The sequence below is a fragment of the Oncorhynchus clarkii genome, chromosome 11 (assembly GCF_045791955.1).
Source record: "Oncorhynchus clarkii lewisi isolate Uvic-CL-2024 chromosome 11, UVic_Ocla_1.0, whole genome shotgun sequence".
Lineage (NCBI taxonomy): Eukaryota > Metazoa > Chordata > Actinopteri > Salmoniformes > Salmonidae > Oncorhynchus > Oncorhynchus clarkii.
In genome coordinates this window covers 15304729-15327228 of record NC_092157.1, presented here as the reverse complement: position 1 = coordinate 15327228, position 22500 = coordinate 15304729, and the positions used below count along the sequence as shown (strand labels likewise).

Below are 22500 nucleotides of genomic sequence, written 5' to 3'. Positions count from 1 at the left end.
AAGGGCACTTCTTTCTGGCTCAAAATGTCTGAGAAAAGTAACAATGTAAAAAAAAAAGAAGAAGCCAGAAAAGGGGTGTAAAAATGCAACCTGGGGAAGGGGAAATAAATAAATAGAATAATAACCATTAAAAGCAGATCAGATCATTGTCCTCAGTGTGGTGTGACCTCATACTCCTCTTCTTCCTCATCCTCCTCTTCAACAGTGTACCAGGTCACTGTCCTGCCCCCCCCCTGCCCTCCAACCCCAAGATCCCAGAGAGCACCAATGTGGGGTCGCTAGGTGGCTGTAATGTCTGTCATTGAAGGTGCCGGCTGCCTTGGGAACAGCCTTGCTGAGTGTGGTGGAGGGGGTGATGGTGGTGGTGGTGGTGTGGTGGGGGGATATTTTAATGAAGTGAAACGAAGGTTTGGGGATGAGGGGCAGAGCTGGCGAGGGGGGGAAGGCCAGGGGAGGGAGGAATGAGGAGGGGAGGGGGGGTCTCAAGAATAGATCAAGCCCTTGAGGAAGCAGGACTCTGCCACGTTTGAAGACGGAGGGACAATCACGCTGCTGGGAAGCGTCTCGCGTCGGGGAGGAAGCCAAACAAGGAGAGGAAAAGCGCTCTGATTTTCGCACAGGAAACCCGGCGAGCCTCCTGCCCGGGCCAGATAAGAGCGCTGCGGTTCCCAGGGCCCAGGACAAGACCAAGGATCCACGACTGGACCCAGGGACACATCCAGCACCAAGGACCCAGACCTAGGACATAAGGGTGAATCCAGGCCCCAGACCCAGGTCCAAGGATCCAGGGCCAGAAACAGGCTCTAGACCCACACCCTACCCTGAGGACCCAGGTCCCTATCAGCCTGGCCCAGCCTGGCCCACTGTCGCTGGGCCTCCTCCGGCGCGGCATCAGGCCCGTGTTCCGCCAGAGCTACAAAGAACAAGGGCCTGGTCAGGGCGAATCAGAATCTATTCACATTCTGAATCATTACTCTAGAACTCTATAACAAGAACAGAATGCTGGAGCTCTCACTGCTTTACAGTAAACAAACAATAAGGAAATCACATTCAAAGAAATCTCATTACACAAGTCTGAACCCCAAATCTCTTTCACCTGTCTGAATACCTAATTTGTAATGAAAGCAACTTAAATGGATCACTCTTTGCAGGTAGTGAGAGTGGCCAACGGGGAGTATCAGTATGCATGCAAGACTCAACATAGGCTATAATTGATGAGTTGTCACAGCTCCTCTGTGCACAGAAGGCATCTTCTTGTTAGGCTGTGTAAGCCTCGTTAGACCTTTCTGGACTGTGAGGTGTCACACTTTCTCCTGGCTGGCTTGCCAATTCATAATCATTGAAAATGTAATTTCTACCAGAGTTTTACCAGGTAAAGCCATCCATGTTGAGGTAGGAGCACGAGTCACTGCTCATTGGTTCAGTGAAGTTATGTGATGTTGCTATGGCAATTTACTGTGGAGATGTGACGATAAAGACTTTCCACAAGCATTGGAAGTAGGCAGTGTGTGTGTGTGTGTGTGTGTGTGTGTGTGTGTGTGTGTGTGTGTGTGTGTGTGTGTGTGTGTGTGTGTGTGTGTGTGTGTGTGTGTATGCTGGTGTGAAATGTCAAGTACACAGTGATGTCACAGTGTGTCTCAGTAGGGGAATATAACATGGGCGGTAGCTTGGTCTGGAAGCCATGATGTTCAGGTAACGGTTAACCTCTTTGACCTAAACACAACCAACACAATAGTGTCTGACCTCCAAGACCAACCCAAGTCATGTTTTTGCCAAGTGTGTGTGTGTGTGTGTGTGTGTGTGTGTGTGTGTGTGTGTGTGTGTGTGTGTGTGTCAATGACAGTTGATTGCTGGGCAGGGCCACTTCTCATGAGAACTTAAAAATGTGTGTATGGTAAGATCAGTGTGTGTGTTGGAATATCATTGCTGATTGTTGGGCAGGGCCGTTTCTTAAAAGACCTTTAAAAAAATGTGTGTGTGTCAGTGTATGAGTGTGTGTTTTGTGAGAGTGGTTTGAAAGTGTGTGTGTGTCATATTAGAAAAGGCATCAAAGAATCCATTGCGCAATCACAATAATAAACATCTCACCCTGCGTTCAGGACAGGAAGTTCATTAAATCATAGTGTTTGATTTAGAAAACAACCAATCTTGACTGAGAACACAGAACAGGCCTCTATTTAAGTGACTGAGAACACAGAACAGGCCTCTATTTAAGTGACTGAGAACACAGAACAGGCCTCTATTTAAGTGACTGAGAACACAGAACAGGCCTCTATTTAAGTGACTGAGAACACAGAACAGGCATCTATTGAAGTGATTGAGAACACAGAACAGGCCTCTATTTAAGTGACTGAGAACACAGAACAGGCCTCTATCGAAGTGACTGAGAACACAGAACAGGCCTCTATTTAAGTGACTGAGAACACAGAACAGGCCTCTATTTAAGTGACTGAGAACACAGAACAGGCCTCTATTTAAGTGACTGAGAACACAGAACAGGCCTCTATTTAAGTGACTGAGAACACAGAACAGGCCTCTATTGAAGTGGGCTTTTACTACTCTGCTCTTGAAGTCTGAGCTACACTGTACTGTGTCTGGGAATGTACCAGGCACACACACGGACGGACAGACGTATACACACGGATATGGACAAGGTAACATATAGGCAGTGACAGAAACATATGGTAATAGACTCAGACAAAGACATGATGAAACACACAGACACACAGACACACAGACACACACACATTCACACACTCACAGACATGAAAGGCTTCAAAAGGCATCTGTTCTGGTTGCAAAGAGGAAACCCTGTCTGAACACATGCTGAAATAGACCAAACATGTCTCCCTTCACAAACAAACTCACAGACATTCTCCATTCACACCCTAAAACAGGCCCTCATATTATAGTCACAGACATTCTCCATTCACACCCTAAAACAGGCCCTCATATTATAGACACAGACATTCTCCATTCACACCCTAAAACAGGCCCTCATATTATAGACACAGACATTCTCCATTCACACCCTAAAACAGGCCCTCATATTATAGACACAGACATTCTCCATTCACACCCTAAAACAGGCCCTCATATTATAGTCACAGACATTCTCCATTCACACCCTAAAACAGGCCCTCATATTATAGACACAGACATTCTCCATTCACACCCTAAAACAGGCCCTCATATTATAGACACAGACATTCTCCATTCACACCCTAAAACAGGCCCTCATATTATAGACACAGACATTCTCCATTCACACCCTAAAACAGGCCCTCATATTATAGACACAGACATTCTCCGTTCACACCCTAAAACAGGCCCTCATATTATAGACACAGACATTCTCCATTCACACCCTAAAACAGGCCCTCATATTATAGACACAGACATTCTCCGTTCACACCCTAAAACAGGCCCTCATATTATAGACACAGACACCTTTCTGTCCCAGTTCTAAGTTAAGAACAATATGACTAAAATACATGACGTATGTAATGTAAAGGAGAACTTCCACACCTTTAGGAAGACGTGTGTTTCTGTGCTACTGTGGGTGACAATGTGAGCACCAGATGTACTTACAGGCCTTTGGGGGGGCAGGGGTGCCAGAGCCAGGCGATGTGAGGAGGGGGGACTCCGTGGGAGCTGCAGTGCAGGGCTTGTCTGCTGCCCTGCGGGACACTACCTGGGTCCTGCAAGGACACCGCCTTCTCCCCTATCCCAGGACTCACTGGAGGAAAACAGACAGAGACACAGACTAGTGGTGTACGGGTCTGCTGTTTGTTCACCCACCCGCAATTGCTAATAATCCATCCGCAACCAGCCGACTATACACTGAGTGTAGAAAATATTAAGAACACCTTCCTAATATTGAGTTGCAACCCACCCCCTTTTTCCCCCTCAGAATCAGCTCAATTTGTCAGGGCGTGGACTCCACAAGGTATCGAAATCGTTCCACAGGGATGCTGGCCCATGTTGACTCCAATGCTTCACGCAGTTGTGTTAAGTTGGCTGGATGTCCTTTGGCTGGTGGACCATTCTTGATACACACAAACTGTGAAAACCCCAGCAGTGTAGCATGTTCTTGACACAAAACGAGGCGCCTGGCTCCTACTACCGTACCCCGTTCAAAGGCACTTCATAAAATGCACACAAAAAAACAGGTTTGACAGTTTTAAGGAAATGAAAAGCTGTTAAAACAACCCAACATGTTTTTTTGATAAGATTTCAGCTTGGATGCAGATTTTATGTGGTTGAAATACCATTAGCTCTGATGATGCTGATAAAGATAACACCTCCGATTAACCCATCTGAACAGTACAGTTCCTTGACGGGCCATTTTGAAGTCCCCGTCCTGTGAATGTTGAATTTGTATAGCGCCTCACAATCATCACACATAACATAGTTACCACTGCTATCATCTTCTTTTACCACTTCACCTAATCTTTCCCAAACAGTAGACTACTGTTCTGGCCCTCCTTCTAGTTATTTTCAACTCTCTATTTCGCAGCTTTTCTCTTATTGAATTAACTCTGACATTGTCATTTTCCCCTCAGTGGATCGACATGAACCTTTTCTGATATGAATTGCACAAGAAGGATACATTTATGGATTTTTAATGCATTGTTTTCTCTTTATTCAACCAGGCCGACACCCACACGCCCTTCATCCACACAATGTTAAAAGACCCTAAACCCACCTGCCCCATGGGGGATAAACTACGCATCACTATCAACAGACCATGAGCACAGAGAGGGAGAGAGGACAGACCATGAGCACAGAGAGGGGGAGAGAGAGAGAGGACAGACCATGAGCACAGGGAGAGAGAGGACAGACCATGAGCACAGAGAGGGGGAGAGAGAGAGGACAGACCATGAGCACAGGGAGAGAGAGGACAGACCATGAGCACAGAGAACGAGAGAGAGAGAGAGAGAGAGAGAGAGAGAGAGAGAGAGAGAGAGAGAGAGAGAGAGGACAGACCATGAGCACAGAAAGGGAGAGAGAGAGAGGACAGACCATGAGCACAGAGAGGGAGAGAGGACAGACCATGAGCACAGAGAGGGAGAGAGGACAGACCATGAGCACAGAGAGGGAGAGAGGACAGACCATGAGCACAGAGAGAGAGAGAGAGAGAGAGAGAGAGAGAGAGAGAGAGAGAGAGAGAGAGAGAGAGAGAGAGAGAGAGAGGAGGAGACCATGAGCACAGAGAGGGGGAGAGAGAGAGGACAGGCCATGAGCACAGAGAGAGAGAGAGAGAGAGAGGACAGACCATGAGCACAGAGAGGGGGAGAGAGAGAGGATAGACCATGAGCACAGAGAGAGAGAGAGAGAGAGAGAGAGAGAGAGAGAGAGAGAGAGAGAGAGAGAGAGAGAGAGAGAGAGAGAGAGAGAGGGAGGACAGACCATGAGCACAGAGAGGGGGAGAGAGAGAGGACAGGCCATGAGCACAGAGAGAGAGAGAGAGAGAGGACAGACCATGAGCACAGAGAGGGGGAGAGAGAGAGGACAGACCATGAGCACAGAGAGAGAGAGAGAGAGAGAGAGAGAGAGAGAGAGAGAGAGAGAGAGAGAGAGAGAGAGAGGACAGACCATGAGCACAGAGAGGGAGAGAGAGAGAGGACAGACCATGAGCACAGAGAGAGATAGGACAGACCATGAGCACAGCGAGAGAGGACAGACCATGAGCACAGAGAGAGAGAGAGAGGACAGACCATGAGCACAGAGAGGGGGAGAGAGAGAGGACAGACCATGAGCACAGAGAGGGAGAGAGAGAGAGGACAGACCATGAGCACAGAGAGGGAGAGCGAGAGAGGACAGACCATGAACACAGAGAGAGAGAGAGGGCAGACCATGAGCACAGAGAGAGATAGGACAGACCATGAGCACAGCGAGAGAGGACAGACCATGAGCACAGAGAGAGAGAGAGAGGACAGACCATGAGCACAGAGAGGGGGAGAGAGAGAGGACAGACCATGAGCACAGAGAGGGAGAGAGAGAGAGGACAGACCATGAGCACAGAGAGGGAGAGCGAGAGAGGACAGACCATGAACACAGAGAGAGAGAGAGGACAGACCATGCGCACAGAGGGAGAGAGAGAGAGGACAGACCATGAGCACAGAGAGAGATAGGACAGACCATGAGCACAGCGAGAGAGGACAGACCATGAGCACAGAGAGAGAGAGAGGACAGACCTTGAGCACAGAGAGAGATAGGACAGACCATGAGCACAGCGAGAGAGGACAGACCATGAGCACAGAGAGAGAGAGAGGACAGACCATGAGCACAGAGAGGGGGAGAGAGAGAGGACAGACCATGAGCACAGAGAGGGAGAGAGAGAGAGGACAGACCATGAGCACAGAGAGGGAGAGCGAGAGAGGACAGACCATGAACACAGAGAGAGAGAGAGTACAGACCATGCGCACAGAGGGAGAGAGAGAGAAGACAGACCATGAGCACAGCGAGGGAGAGAGAGAGGACAGACCATGAGCACAGAGAGGGAGAGATAGAGAGGACAGACCATGAGCACAGAGAGAGAGAGGACAGGCCATGAGCACAGAGAGGGAGAGAGAGAAAGGACAGACCATTGAGCACAGTGAGAGAGAGAGGACAGACCATGAGCACAGAGGGAGAGAGAGAGGACAGACCATGAGCACAGAGAGGGAGAGAAGACAGACCATGAGCACAGAGAGAGAGAGGACAGACCATGAGCACAGAGAGGGAGAGAGAGAGGACAGACCATGAGCACAGAGAGAGAGAGAGAGAGAGAGAGAGAGAGAGAGAGAGAGAGAGAGAGAGAGAGAGAGAGAGAGAGAGAGAGAGACAGACCATGAGCACAGAGAGAGAGAGGACATACCATGAGCACAGAGAGGGAGAGAGAGGACAGACTATGAGCACAGAGGGAGAGAGGACAGACCATGAGCACAGAGAGGGAGAGAGGACAGACCATGAGCACAGAGAGAGAGAGAGAGAGAGAGAGAGAGAGAGAGAGAGAGAGAGAGAGAGAGAGAGAGAGAGAGAGAGAGGACAGACCATGAGCACAGAGAGTGAGAGAGGACAGACCATGAGCACAGTGAGAGAGAGAGAGCGAGAGAGAGAGAGAGAGAGAGAGAGAGAGAGAGAGAGAGAGAGAGAGAGAGGACAGACCATGAGCACAGAGAGTGAGAGAGGACAGACCATGAGCACAGAAAGAGAGTGTGAAGGAAAGAGGAAGGTTGAGAAGAAGAGAGAGAAAAATAACAAATAAAAGAGCGCTGGAGAAAGAGATAAAAGGGTGAGAATGAGTAAAGCAAGAGGGGACAATGTGGAACAGAATAATGGGTTGGAGACACAAAGTGGGCACAGAGCAAAAGAGAGGGTTGTATGAAGAGGAAAAAGAGGAGAAAGCGATGGAGAGTAAAGAGAGGAGGGAAGACTTGGTCCTCACCGTTGACCACCAGAGAGAGCGTTAGGTTCTGGTAGAGTCTGTGCTCCTGGATTCCCACCAGGATAGTGTACTTCCCTGCATCCTCCTTCGCCACATCCCGGATCACCAGGGAATTCCCGTCCACATGGTAACGGGAACACTGTTCTGCTGCTACCTTCCCATCCTTCAACCTAACACGGAAAAACATACAGGAAATTCTTCAATTAACTTAAAGAACGATCAAATTAAGAATGATACAATGTACACAGTATCTGTATTTGTCCCTCAAATAGTGTAGGCTGGTGTAAGAGAGTGTGCAGGTTAGCTGACAGTCTGTATGTTCTTACCAGATGATCTCTGGGGCAGGGAAGGCCCGTAGTTTGGGGGAGAGTCGGTAGGACTTCTGTCCTGCATGAGCCTCCACTATAGCCCCTTGTCTGGGTGTCAGACGGATATACGGACGGTCTGGGACGATACACAGACACAGAAACAGACAGGCAGACAGGCAGGCAGGCAGACAGACAGACAGACAGGCAGGCAGTCAGGCAGGCAGGCAGGCAGACAGACAGACAGACAGACAGACAGACAGACAGACAGACAGACAGACAGACAGACAGACAGACAGACAGACAGGCAGGCAGACAGGCAGACAGACAGACAGACAGACAGACAGACAGACAGACAGACAGACAGACAGACAGACAGAAATGCACGAACACACATACACACACAGAGAATATCATGCATTAATGATATATTACAGAGAGTGACACAGACTGTGATTGTGGTTTATATTATTATGGTAAAAGGGGGTGTTAACCATCAATGAATTTGTCACAGATGTGGGTGTAGTCAAAGGTGAGAAGTAGTGCGTTTATTTTAACTCACCGTAGACTGTGACTGACACGTTAGTCTCTCGGCTGACCGGTCCACTGGTCACTCGGCAGATATAGAGCCCTCTGTCAGAGCGGTGGAGTTTAGGGATGGACAGAATACTGTAGAACACCATGTGAGTTTTACTGGCCATGATACGCCTACTAATGATGGCTGCCCGGTTTACCTGAGGGGAGAGAGAGAGGAGGGGGGGAGACGGAGAGAAAGGGAGAGATATTATTCTGATAGTAAAAGTCTTCCAAACAGGTAGGCAGATGTTGAAGTTGTTATCTACTAAGTAATACATATATACAGTTGAAGTCGGAAGTTTACATACACCTTAGCCAAATACATTTAAACTCAGTTTTTCACAATTCCTGACATTTAATCCTAGTAAACATTCCCTGTCTTAGGTCAGTTAGTATCACCACTTTATTTTAAGAATGTGAAATGTCAGAATAATAGTAGAGAGAATGATTTATTTAATATTTTATTTCTTTCATCACATTCCTAGTGTGTCAGAAGTTTACGTACACTCAATTAGTATTTGGTAGCATTGCCGTTAAATTGTTTAACTTGGGTCAAACGTTTTGGGTAGCCTTCCACAAGGTGTACTACAGCATCCCTGAGTCGCCTCTTCACTGTTGACGTTGAGACTGGTGTTTTGCGGGTACTATTTAATGAAGCTGCCAGATGAGGACAAGTCTGTTTATCAAACTTGTCCTCTTGTTCAGTTGTGCACCGGGGCCTCCCCCTCCTCTTTCTATTCTGGTTAGAGCAAGTTTGCACTGTTCTGTGAAGGGAGTAGTACACAACGTTATACGAGATCTTCAGTTTCTTGGCAATTTCTCACGTGGAATAGCCTTCATTTCTCAGAACAAGAATAGACTGACGAGTTTTAGAAGAAAATTATTTGTTTCTGGCCATTTTGAGCCTGTAATCGAACCCACAAATGCTGATGCTCCAGATACTCAACTAGTCTAAAGAAGGCCAGTTTTATTGCTTCTTTAATCATCACTACAGTTTTCAGCTGTGCTAACGTAATTGCAAAAGGGTTTTCTAATGATCAATTAGCCTTTTCAAATGATAAACTTGGATTAGCTAACACAACGTGCCATTGGAACACAGGAGTGATGGTTGATGATAATGGGCCTGAGAATATTCCATAAAACAAATCTATTTCAGGAACTTTGACAAAGCTGTCATCAACGAAAAGGGTGGCTACTTTGAAGAATCTCAAATATAAAATATATTTAGATTTGTTGAACACTTTTTTGGTTACTACATGATTCCATATGTGTTATTTTATCGTTTTTTTAAATGAAGAAAAACCCTTAAGTGAGTAGATGTGTTCAAACTTTGACTGGTACTGTATAAATACTTCAAAGTTATTCTACATACAGTACTACATAACATAGTGCACCTCATTGTAGTGTACTTCATAATTCTAGTGTACTTCATATGTTTCTCACCTGCCCAGGGTAGTCCCAGCTGATGGACACTCTGCTGTTCCACTCTGCAGTGACAGTACAGTTGATGGCCAGACTGTCCCCCTGTAAAGTCTGGACGGGACTAGTACTGTTCAGATACACCTCCATAATCTTATTCACTGGAGAGGAGAGGGGGAGTGGAAGAGACACTCGTTTAATTGCTGCAATATATAAAATCTGCAAGATCAATTGAGATGCTTGGCCTTGGTAGTGCTCACCTGGTCTATAGGTGTGTCATGCAAGTGTGTGTGTGTGTGAGTGTGTATGAGTGTGTGTGCACGTGCGTGTAATGTGTGTAAGTATGTGTCTGTGTGTATGTGTCTGCATTTGTGTGTGTGTGCTCACCTTGTCTGTGTGTGAGGTAACTGAGGGAGTGTGTGGTCCCGTTGACAGAGGTCTTGCAGGAGAACAGGCCGATGTAGAAGTAGGTGGGACTGCGGATGAGGAAGCCCTGTCTGCTGTTCCACACTATGTTCCTCTGGTCTGGGGTCAACTCACGGTCAGGGAACTGGAGGCATGAACACACACGGTCATGACCACAACCACAACTGTACAAACAGTCTAATAAAATCAATGTCACACAAAATGAGATATCTGTTTCCGTTTAGGGATTAGAAAACATGGTCAACAACCACAGCCACACCATAAACCCAACACAACTACAACCATTTTGTGAACTCAACCACCAACCAATCATGAAGTCAACCCAGCCATGTCATGAGCTATTCAGAACCATGACCACATCCTGAACACAACACAACCATACTTACAGTCACACAAAAGCAACACTGCACACATTCACAACTCCTGAGCAAATCATGAACATCACATCCACACAGAACAGTATGGGGGCCATTAATGACTCAAATGAGGCCACATTGGCAAGACACATGTTATTATTATTACTGCATAACACAAAACGATTACGAAAAAATCTGTATTACTGTAGAGAGAGTCTTGTTAGAGTAAAAACAGTCTTGTGTTACTGTAGACAGAGTCTTGTGTTACTGTAGAGACATAGTCTTGTGTTACTGTAGACAGAGTATTGTGTTACTGTAGAGAGAGTCTTGTGTTACTGTAGAGAGAGTATTGTGTTACTGTAGAGAGAGTCTTGTGTTACTGTAGAGACAAAGTATTGTGTTACTGTAGAGACAGAGTCTTGTGTTACTGTAGATACAGAGTCTTGTGTTACTGTAGACAGAGTCTTGTGTTACTGTGGAGACAGAGTATTGTGTTACTGTAGACAGAGTCTTGTGTTACTGTAGACAGAGTCTTGTGTTACTGTAGACAGAGTATTGTGTTTCTGTAGACAGAGTATTGTGTTACTGTAGAGACAGAGTCTTGTGTTACTGTAGAGACAGAGTCTTGTGTTACTGTAGACAGAGTATTGTGTTACTGTAGAGACAAAGTCTTGTGTTACTGTAGAGACAGAGTCTTGTGTTACTGTAGACAGAGTCTTGTGTTACTGTAGACATAGTCTTGTGTTACTGTAGAGACAGAGTCTTGTGTTACTGTAGACAGAGTCTTGTGTTACTGTAGACAGAGTCTTGTGTTACTGTAGAGACAGAGTCTTGTGTTACTGTAGACAGAGTCTTGTGTTACTGTAGACAGAGTATTGTGTTACTGTAGAGACAGAGTCTTGTGTTACTGTAGAGACAGAGTCTTGTGTTACTGTAGACAGAGTATTGTGTTACTGTAGAGACAAAGTCTTGTGTTACTGTAGAGACAGAGTCTTGTGTTACTGTAGACAGAGTCTTGTGTTACTGTAGACATAGTCTTGTGTTACTGTAGAGACAGAGTCTTGTGTTACTGTAGACAGAGTCTTGTGTTACTGTAGACAGAGTCTTGTGTTACTGTAGACAGAGTATTGTGTTACTGTAGAGACAGAGTCTTGTGTTACTGTAGAGACAGAGTCTTGTGTTACTGTAGACAGAGTATTGTGTTACTGTAGAGACAAAGTCTTGTGTTACTGTAGAGACAGAGTCTTGTGTTACTGTAGAGACAGAGTCTTGTGTTACTGTAGACAGAGTCTTGTGTTACTGTAGAGACAGAGTCTTGTGTTACTGTAGAGACAGAGTCTTGTGTTACTGTAGAGACAGAGTCTGGTGTTGCTGTAGAGACAGAGTCTTGTGTTACTGTAGACAGAGTCTTGTGTTACTGTAGAGACAGAGTCTTGTGTTGCTGTAGAGACAGAGTCTTGTGTTACTGTAGACAGAGTCTTGTGTTATTGTAGACAGAGTCTTGTGTTACTGTAGAGACAGAGTCTTGTGTTACTGTAGACAGAGTCTTGTGTTACTGTAGACAGAGTCTTGTGTTGCTGTAGAGAGAGTCTTGTGTTACTGTAGACAGAGTCTTGTGTTACTGTAGAGACAGAGTCTTGTGTTACTGTAGAGAGAGTCTTGTGTTACTGTAGAGACCGAGTCTTGTGTTACTGTAGAGACAGAGTCTTGTGTTACTGTAGACATAGTCTTGTGTTACTGTAGAGACAGAGTCTTGTGTTACTGTAGACAGAGTCTTGTGTTACTGTAGACAGAGTCTTGTGTTACTGTAGACAGAGTATTGTGTTACTGTAGAGACAGAGTCTTGTGTTACTGTAGAGACAGAGTCTTGTGTTACTGTAGACAGAGTATTGTGTTACTGTAGAGACAAAGTCTTGTGTTACTGTAGAGACAGAGTCTTGTGTTACTGTAGACAGAGTCTTGTGTTACTGTAGACAGAGTCTTGTGTTACTGTAGAGACAGAGTCTTGTGTTACTGTAGACAGAGTCTTGTGTTACTGTAGAGACAGAGTCTGGTGTTGCTGTAGAGACAGAGTCTTGTGTTACTGTAGACAGAGTCTTGTGTTACTGTAGAGACAGAGTCTTGTGTTACTGTAGAGACAGAGTCTTGTGTTACTGTAGACAGAGTATTGGGTTACTGTAGAGACAAAGTCTTGTGTTACTGTAGAGACAGAGTCTTGTGTTACTGTAGATACAGAGTATTGTGTTACTGTAGACAGAGTCTTGTGTTACTGTAGAGACAGAGTCTTGTGTTACTGTAGACAGAGTCTTGTGTTACTGTAGAGACAGAGTCTTGTGTTACTGTAGACAGAGTCTTGTGTTACTGTAGACAGAGTCTTGTGTTGCTGTAGAGACAGAGTCTTGTGTTACTGTAGACAGAGTCTTGTGTTACTGTAGAGACAGAGTCTTGTGTTGCTGTAGAGACAGAGTCTTGTGTAAAAGGGTTGTTTTCTTGGAGGAGGTAGACTCAAGGAAATGTTTACTAGAGTTTCAGTGACATGGTGGAAGCATCCAGCCCTCTCTCAGGGGAACATGTGGACCCTCCACCTCGCCCCCCTCACCCTCAGTGTTAACTGGCTGATAGCCTTTCACCCCCAGTGTTAACTGGCTGATAGCCCTCCTCACCCCTCCACCCCCAGTGGTTAACTAGCTGATAGCTCTCCTCACCCCTCCACCCCCAGTGTTAACTGGCTGATAGCCCTCCTCACCCCTCCACCCCCAGTGGTTAACTAGCTGATAGCCCTCCTCACCCCTCCACCCCCAGTGTTAACTAGCTGATAGCCCTCCTCACCCCTTCAACTCCAGTGTTAACTAGCTGATAGCCCTCCTCACCCCTCCACCCCCAGTGTTAACTAGCTGATACCCCCCTCACCCCTTCACCCCCAGTGTTAACTAGCTGATAGCCCCGCTCCTCCCCAGTGTTAACTGGATGATAGCCCCCCTCATCCCCAGTGTTAACTGGCTGATAGCCCCCCTCATCCCCAGTGTTAACTGGCTGATAGCCCCCCTCATCCCCAGTGTTACCTGGCTGACAGCCCCCCTCATCCCCAGTGTTAACTGGCTGATAGCCCCCCTCATCCCCAGTGTTACCTGGCTGATAGCCCCCCTCATCCCCAGTGTTAACTGGCTGATAGCCCCCCTCATCCCCAGTGTTACCTGGCTGACAGCCCCCCTCATCCCCAGTGTTAACTGGCTGACAGCCCTCCTCATCCCCAGTGTTACCTGGCTGACAGCCCCCCTCATCCTTCGTCCAACCTTAAGACACCTCTTTTCCCTCCTATTTTCCTCTGCCTTATACACTACACTATAGTAAACACCTCTATGTCCCCTCTGTCTTGTTAGGCCCCTGTGAATGCCCTTGGTGCCCCCCTCCACCCCACCCCCTGGTAGCTAAATCCTGGAAGGTGAGGATTCAGAGGATGTTGGGGACGGAGGGCGGTTGGAGGGGGGTGTAGGGGGGTGTAAGGGGGTCAGAAGGGGGTGCAGGTGGGTTGCAAGGTGAGAGAGAAGTAAGGACGTGGGAACGTGACTCCAGTCCATCTGCTCATATCCTGTAACTACAGGATGGAGACTGGACTGGACTGGAACCCTAGGTCATGCTACACTACCCCCTTCCGCTTGCCTCCACTCCTCGCCCCACTGGGTCACCTTCACGGCGGCAGCGAGAGGGAATGGCCCCCTGGGTATTGTTCCCTGCTGAGAGGTGGGACAACAAATTAAAGATCCAAGCAGAGTGCAAAATCCTTCCAGGAAAAAAAGACTGCAGAGTGTGTGACAGTGTTTGTGTGTGGAGTGGACTCCAGGCTCGGAATGCTGGGCCAGGCCGGGGCGGATGGAGGGAGTGAGAGAACAGAGGATATTTTTAGAATAATTACCTTTGTGGCTCTAGGCTGGACGTTTGTGTGGAGATAGGAGCAGGACGTAAACACAGAGAGCCAACAGAAGTGAAGTGTGTGGTTTGTGTGGATATAGGAGCAGGACGTAAACACAGAGAGCCAACAGAAGTGTGTGAGAATGTGTGTGTTGTGCAACGCTTCGTTTCGGGGTCCGCCTCACATCCTGAAGGGAGAGCAGGGACAAGAGGAGAGATGACTGAGGGATTCATTTTGTTCTTTCGCTCTTTTTCAGTTTCCTGAAACTCTCTTTGGAAATTCCTTCATTCACCTGATAAAGTACCAGTAGCCCATTTCTCTCACCTGGATGTTATTGCATTGTAAAGGTCAAACTGTGCAGTCTCTGCACATAGAAGACGCAACCTACGTACAACACCACTGTTAACAGATCTGCCTGAGGGGCATGCCTTGCCCTGCTAGCACCAGTCAGTCCTGGCCAGCCCATTACTCCTGGCACCTCATCGTCCTCTGGCCTGAAGGCCGGCTGGTTAAGGAATCAGGAGGAGTTTGGCAGCCAGATCGCCTCCAGGAGAGGATAGGAGTGAGGGGTGTGTGAGTGGGGGGGAGGGGGGCGGAGGCAGGGGGCCCTCCAGACCCCACGTCCTGTCTCCGGGGGTAACAACAGTGCCAACAGAGGAAACTGCAGGCGCCGCTCACTCGGAACATGGCAGTAAAAAATAGGTATCACTGACACACTGAGACGCTGCCACAAACATACATACACACACACTGAGACGCTGCCACAAACATACATACACACACACTGAGACGCTGCCACAAACATACACACACACACACTGAGACGCTGCCACAAACACACATACACACACACTGAGACGCTGCCACAAACACACATACACACTGAGACGCTGCCACAAACACACATACACACTGAGACGCTGCCACAATCACACACACACACTGAGACGCTGCCACAAACACACATACACACTGAGACGCTGCCACAAACATACACACACACTGAGACGCTGCCACAAACACACATACGCACTGAGACGCTGCCACAAACATACATACACACTGAGACGCTGCCACAAACACACACACACACACACTGAGACGCTGCCACAATCACACATACATACACACTGAGACGCTGCCACAAACATACATACATACACACTGAGACGCTGCCACAAACATACATACATACACACTGAGACGCTGCCACAAACATACATACACACTGAGACGCTGCCACAAACATACATACACACTGAGACGCTGCCACAAACATACATACACACACACTGAGACGCTGCCACAATCACACACACACACTGAGACGCTGCCACAATCATACATACACACGGAGACGCTGCCACAAACATACACACACACTGAGACGCTGCCACAAACATACACACACACTGAGACGCTGCCACAAACACACACACACACACTGAGACGCTGTCACAATCATACATACACACTGAGACGCTGCCACAAACATACACACACACTGAGGCGCTGCCACAATCATACACACACACTGAGACGCTGCCACAAACACACACACACACTGAGACGCTGCCACAAACACACATACACACTGAGACGCTGCCACAATCACACACACACACTGAGACGCTGCCACAAACACACATACACACTGAGACGCTGCCACAAACATACACACACACACTGAGACGCTGCCACAATCACACACACACACTGAGACGCTGCCACAAACACACACACACACACACACACACACACTGAGACGCTGCCACATACATACACACACACTGAGACGCTGCCACAAACATACATACACACACACTGAGACGCTGCCACAAACACACACACACACACATCCGCAGACTGACACAAACATACATACACACACACTGAGACGCTGCCACAAACACACTTCCACACACATCCGCAGACTGACACAAACATACATACACACACACTGAGACGCTGCCACAAACATACATACACACACACTGAGACGCTGCCACAAACACACTTCCACACACATCCGCAGGCTGACACAAACATACATACACACACACTGAGACGTTGCCACAAACACACTTCCACACACATCCGCAGACTGACACAAACATACATACACACACACTGAGACGCTGCCACAAACACACTTCCACACACATCCGCAGACTGACACAAACATACATACACACACACTGAGACGCTGCCACAAACACACTTCCACACACATCCGCAGACTGACACAAACATACACACACACACACTGCACTTCATTGCACTTACGTACACTCCCTCGCCACTCAGGCAGCAACACTCACAAACATATCCACACACTTCCACACACATCCGCAGACTGACAAACAAACGGACACACACACTCCAAGGCAGGACGGTTGCCAAGATAAGAACAATGTGTTGAATGATCTGTACTAGCAGAAACAACATGACTGTGACTTGTGTACAGATGAGAGTGCTGATGGAGAAACAGAAAGAAGTGTTTTGTTCTAAGATGTAGTCAGGAGTGCTAGTAGTGGAAATAGTGAAGGGAACTCACCTTGACCAATGACACAGTGGCGTCAGGGTGGGTGACCCTACAGGGGAAGACCAGAGGCTGGCTCTCCTTGATATACACCACGTCTGGACTGTTATTCTGCTCCTCCACAAATGGCCGCTGACTGTCTGAAACCACAACACTGAGGTTAGGGATAGGTACACACACACACACACACACACACACACACACACACACACACACACACACACACACACACACACACACACACACACACACACACACACACACACACACACACACACACACACACACACACACACACACACACACACACTTAATACCCATTCAGCAAATAGTCTCCTGGAGTCAACAATAAACACACACAGATTGTTTCGAGGCAATCAAACAGCCTGTGATCCTTCCAGGTACATTACCCCCTCCACACCCACCCTCTAATATTCCTGTGCCATTGAAAGGCGTGGGCGGGTGGAGCTCACCTCATTGTTTGTCAGCTACTGTACTGTGTTATTCAAGGAAAGTATAATCTCTGAACATTTGAACAAAAGTACCCCAAGGACTAGTGGCCTGGACCGCAGGGCTTCCTCCTGCTGCTTTGATTACATATGAAGGAGCTAGCGAGGGGGCAGGATAGTGAGAGCAGAGAGGGGCAGGAGGGTGAGAGCAGAGAGGGGCAGGAGGGTGAGAGCAGAGAGGGGCAGGAGGGTGAGAGCAGAGAGGGGCAGGAGGGTGAGAGCAGAGAGGGGCAGGAGGGTAAGAGCAGAGAGGGGCAGGATAGTGAGAGCAGAGAGGGGCAGGATAGTGAGAGCAGAGAGGGGCAGGATAGTGAGAGCAGAGAGGGGCAGGAGGGTGAGAGCAGAGAGGGGCAGGAGGGTGAGAGCAGAGAGGGGCAGGAGGGTGAGAGCAGAGAGGGGTGGGATAGTGAGAACAGAGAGGGGCAGGAGGGTGAGAGCAGAGAGTGGCAGGAGGGTGAGAGCAGAGAGGGACAGGAGGGGCAGGAGGGTGAGAGCATTGAGGGGCAGGAGGGCGAGAGCAGAGTGGGGCAGGAAGGTGAGAGCAGAGAGGGGCAGGAGGGGCAGGAGGGGCAGGAGGGGCAGGAGGGGCAGGAGGGTGAAAGCAGAGACGGGCAGGAGGGTAAGAGCAGAGAGGGGCAGGAGGGTGAGAGCAGAGTGGGGCAGGAGGGTGAGAGCAGAGCGGGGCTGGAGGGGCAGGAGGGTGAGAGCAGAGAGGGACAGGAGGGTGAGAGCAGAGAGGGGCAGGAGGGGCACGAGGGTGAGAGCAGAGAGGGGCAGGAGGGGAAGGAGGGTGAGAGCAGAGAGGGACATGAGGGTGAGAGCCGTGAGGGGCAGGAGGGTGAGAGCAGAGAGGGGCAGGAGGGGCTGGAGGGTGAGAGCAGAGAGGGACAGGAGGGTGAGAGCAGAGAGGGGCAGGAGGGCAGGAGGGTGAGAGCAGAGAGGGACAGGAGGGTGAGAGCAGAGAGTGGCAGCAGGGTTAGAGCAGAGAGGAGCAGGAGGGGTAGGAGGGTGAGACCAGAGAGGAGCAGGAGGGGCAGGAGGGTGAGAGCAGAGAGGGGCAGGAGGGGCAGGAGGGTGAGACCAGAAATGGGCAGGAGAGGGCAGGAGGGTGAGAGCAGAGAGGGACAGGAGTGTGAGAGCAGAGAGGGGCAGGAGGGGCAGGAGTGTGAGAGCAGAGAGGGGCAGGAGGGGCAGGAGGGTGAGAGCAGAGAGGGGCAGGAGGGTGAGAGCCGAGAAGGGCAGGAGGCTGCGAGCAGAGAGGGGCAGGAGGGGCAGGATGGTGAGACCAGAGAGGGGCAAGAGGGGCACGAGGGTGAGAGCAGAGAGGGACAGGAGGGTGAGAGCAGAGAGGGGCACGAGGGGCAGGAGGGTGAGAGCAGAGAGGGACAAGAGGGGCAGGAGGGTGAGAGCAGAGAGGGGCAGGAGGGTGAGAGCAGAGAGGGGCAAGAGGGTGAGAGCAGAGAGGGGCAGGAGGGTGCGAGCAGAGAGGAGCAGGAGGGGCAGGAGGGTGAGACCAGAGAGGGGCATGAGGGGCAGGAGGGTGAGAGCAGAAAGGGGCAGGAGGGTGAGAGCAGAGAGGGGCAGGAGGGTGAGAGCAGAGAGGGGCAGGAGGGGCAGGAGGGTGAGACCAGAGGGGGGTAGGAGGGGCAGGAGGGTGAGAGCAGAGAGGGACAGGAGGGTGAGAGCAGAGAGGGGCAGGAGGGTGAGAGCAGAGAGGGGCAAGAGGGTGAGAGCAGAGAGGGGCAGGAGGGTGCGAGCAGAGAGGAGCAGGAGGGGCAGGAGGGTGAGACCAGAGAGGGGCATGAGGGGCAGGAGGGTGAGAGCAGAAAGGGGCAGGAGGGTGAGAGCAGAGAGGGGCAGGAGGGTGAGAGCAGAGAGGGGCAGGAGGGGCAGGAGGGTGAGACCAGAGGGGGGTAGGAGGGGCAGGAGGGTGAGAGCAGAGAGGGACAGGAGGGTGAGAGCAGAGAGGGGCAGGAGGGGCAGGAGGGTGAGAGCAGAGAGGGGCAGCAGGGGCAGGAGGGTGAGAGCAGAGTGGGGCAGGAGGGGCAGGAGGGGCAGGAGGGTGAGAGCAGAAAGAGGCAGGAGGGGCAGGAGGGGCAGGAGGGTGAGAGCAGAAATGGGCAGTAGAGAGAGCAGAGAGGGGCAGTAGAGTGAGAGCAGAGCGGGTGATGGAGTCAGACGCCTAATGGACTTGGCAGCTAGAGTGATTGATGGGCCCCAGGGCTCCTATTGGCCAAACCGTAGCCCCACCCTGTGACCCTGGCACCTCTGGTGCCGCTATCTCCTCTGGCCCCTGGCCCAGCTCCATGACCGGCCAGCCTCTACCCAGGACAGGGAAAGGCAGAGTGGGGCAGACAGGGCTGTCAAGGTGCCTCCTCTGCCCTTGGATGTCCCTAAATCATGAATCCTGCCTGGCCTTCATCCTATTTCACCCCCCTTACCCTCCCACCTTCCACTCCTGTCACCTTTGAACAGAACCAGAGACCCCCCCGTCTATAGACCTCCAGCTCCCCTCCCACCTCCACCCCCCGCGGCCTCCTCCCGTCCCCAAGCACAGGATGCTGTGAGCAGGGCTGAGGGGAGCAGATAAGCCTGGTGCCCTGGGAAACTCTGCCCAAACCTGAGCATTTCAGCAGCTGGGCTATTCCTGGCCCCGAGGACTAAGGTAGCACGTAAACGAAAGTAAAAAGCTTTTATATATAGACCTGGTAGAGGGAGGGAGGGAGGGAGGGAGGGAGGGAGGGAGGGAGGGAGGGAGGGAGGGAGGGAGGCTGAGAAAACTGTGCCAGAGTCATTAGGATGTATTGTTGGTACAAACAGTTTTGAGATATAAATTTCTCTCTGGTATTGGTGTGTATTCAGCACCCACTGACACTATGTTTTGTTTAACCTAAGCATATAAACAATGACCATTCCATCAGAGAGGGGGGATAGAGAGAGAGAGAGAGAGAGAGAGAGAGAGAGAGAGAGAGAGAGAGAGAGAGAGAGAGAGAGAGAGAGAGAGAGACCACCATCAATGGGGAAGAGAGAGAGGGAGGGAGTGGGGGGAGAGAGAGGGGGGGGAGGGAAAGAGGGGGAGAGATAAAGAGAGAGGGTGAGAGAGAAAGTGTAATTGAGAAAGAGAGCGAGCGAGAGGGAGAGAGAGCGAGACAGAGAGAGCGAGACAGAGAGAGTCCATCAGTGAGAAAGAGGTGGACAGATGTTTCATATCCTAAACCTTATTTCCATTTCCTGAGCTCTATCATTTGTGACAGAGTGACACTGACAGGGATTTGGGAGTACAGGACACTGTAATGAGTTGGTAGTTGTTAAATGTTACCTGTGACATAGATGTAGACAGCACTCTGCCTGCGGGTCCGCTGGCTGTACCGACACCGGAACGATCCTGTGTGCTGGGCCTGGGCTGAGCTAATAATCAGTTGGCTGCAGTAATGCTGGCTCTGCCTCCCACAGCGAGAATCCTTTAATTGCACACTCTCTTTATCTCTGGCCACACCTCCAGGGAACACCCACGACAGCTCCCACCGACCCCTGATTGGTGAAAGGTAGATTGCTGTAAAACATTCCATCTCTCTCATTGCATCACAACTTCTGAAAGCTGACCATAAGAAGGTGTATGTTAAAGCTAATCTGATCAGTGAATAAGTCTAGGCAGACAATCTTTCCTTTATCTTGACATTTCCCACTTGACCCCTTTCACTAACCTACAACCCACACACCCCGACCCCCAACCAGCGCTCACTGATCTGCACTGACTGCCCGCCCACCCACCCACCCCATCCACCTATCACCTCTGACCTCTAACCTTTGACTCCAGAGAGACTCACCTGCAGTGGATCGTCAGCGTCTGGTTGGCCTCCAGGACCAGCTGTCGACTCTTCACATCCAGAACAGGAACACTGAACTTCCCCTTAGGCTCCCTATCCACTTTACCTGGGAGAGAGAACAGAGAAGATGTCTTATTGGCTTTACCTGGGAGAGAGAACAGAGATGATGTCTTATCCACTTTACCTGGGCGAGAGAACAGAGATTATATCTTATCCACTTTACCTGGGAGAGAGAACAGAGATGATGTCTTATCCACTTTACCTGGGAGAGAGAACAGAGATGATGTCTTATCCACTTTACCTGGGAGAGAGAACAGAGATGATGTCTTATCCACTTTACCTGGGAGAGAGAACAGAGATTATATCTTATCCACTTTACCTGGGAGAGAGAACAGAGATGATGTCTATTTTGGCTTTAACTGGGAGAGAGAACAGAGATGATGTCTTATTGGCTTTACCTGGGAGAGAGAACAGAGATGATGTCTTATTGGCTTTACCTGGGAGAGAGAACAGAGATGATGTCTATTGGCTTTACCTGGGAGAGAGAACAGAGATGATGTCTTATTGGCTTTACCTGGGAGAGAGAACAGAGATGATGTCTTATTGGCTTTACCTGGGAGAGAGAACAGAGATGATGTCTTATTGGCTTTACCTGGGAGAGAGAACAGAGATGATGTCTTATTGGCTTTACCTGGGAGAGAGAACAGAGATGATGTCTATTTTGGCTTTACCTGGGAGAGAGAACAGAGATGATGTCTTATTGGCTTTACCTGGGAGAGAGAACAGAGGAGATGTCTAAGTGGCTTTACCTGGGAGAGAGAACAGAGATGACGTCTTATTGGCTTTACCTGGGAGAGAGAACAGAGATGATGTCTATTGGCTTTACCTGGGAGAGAGAACAGAGATGATGTCTTATTGGCTTTACCTGGGAGAGAGAACAGAGGAGATGTCTAAGTGGCTTTACCTGGGAGAGAGAACAGAGATGACGTCTTATTGGCTTTACCTGGGAGAGAGAACAGCGATGATGTCTATTGGCTTTACCTGGGAGAGAGAACAGAGATGATGTCTTATTGGCTTTAACTGGGAGAGAGAACAGAGGAGATGTCTTATTGGCTTTACCTGGGAGAGAGAACAGAGAAGATGTATTATTGGCTTTACCTGGGAGAGAGAACAGAGATGATGTCTTATTGGCTTTACC

General features: G+C 49.4%; 1 protein-coding gene across 1 annotated transcript in view; it reads right to left on the bottom strand.

The window, feature by feature from the left end:
• LOC139420539 (uncharacterized) overlaps nt 1–22500 on the bottom strand; it is a 98979-nt gene that overhangs the window by 67491 nt on the left and 8988 nt on the right. The window contains 12 exon segments of the mRNA XM_071170734.1: nt 3440–3450; nt 3592–3739; nt 7433–7602; nt 7759–7876; nt 8300–8471; nt 9757–9893; nt 10120–10282; nt 16982–17106; nt 20795–21006; nt 21303–21408; nt 21761–21799; nt 21838–21876. Of these exon segments, the coding sequence (XP_071026835.1) occupies nt 3440–3450; nt 3592–3739; nt 7433–7602; nt 7759–7876; nt 8300–8471; nt 9757–9893; nt 10120–10282; nt 16982–17106; nt 20795–21006; nt 21303–21408; nt 21761–21799; nt 21838–21876 (1440 nt within the window).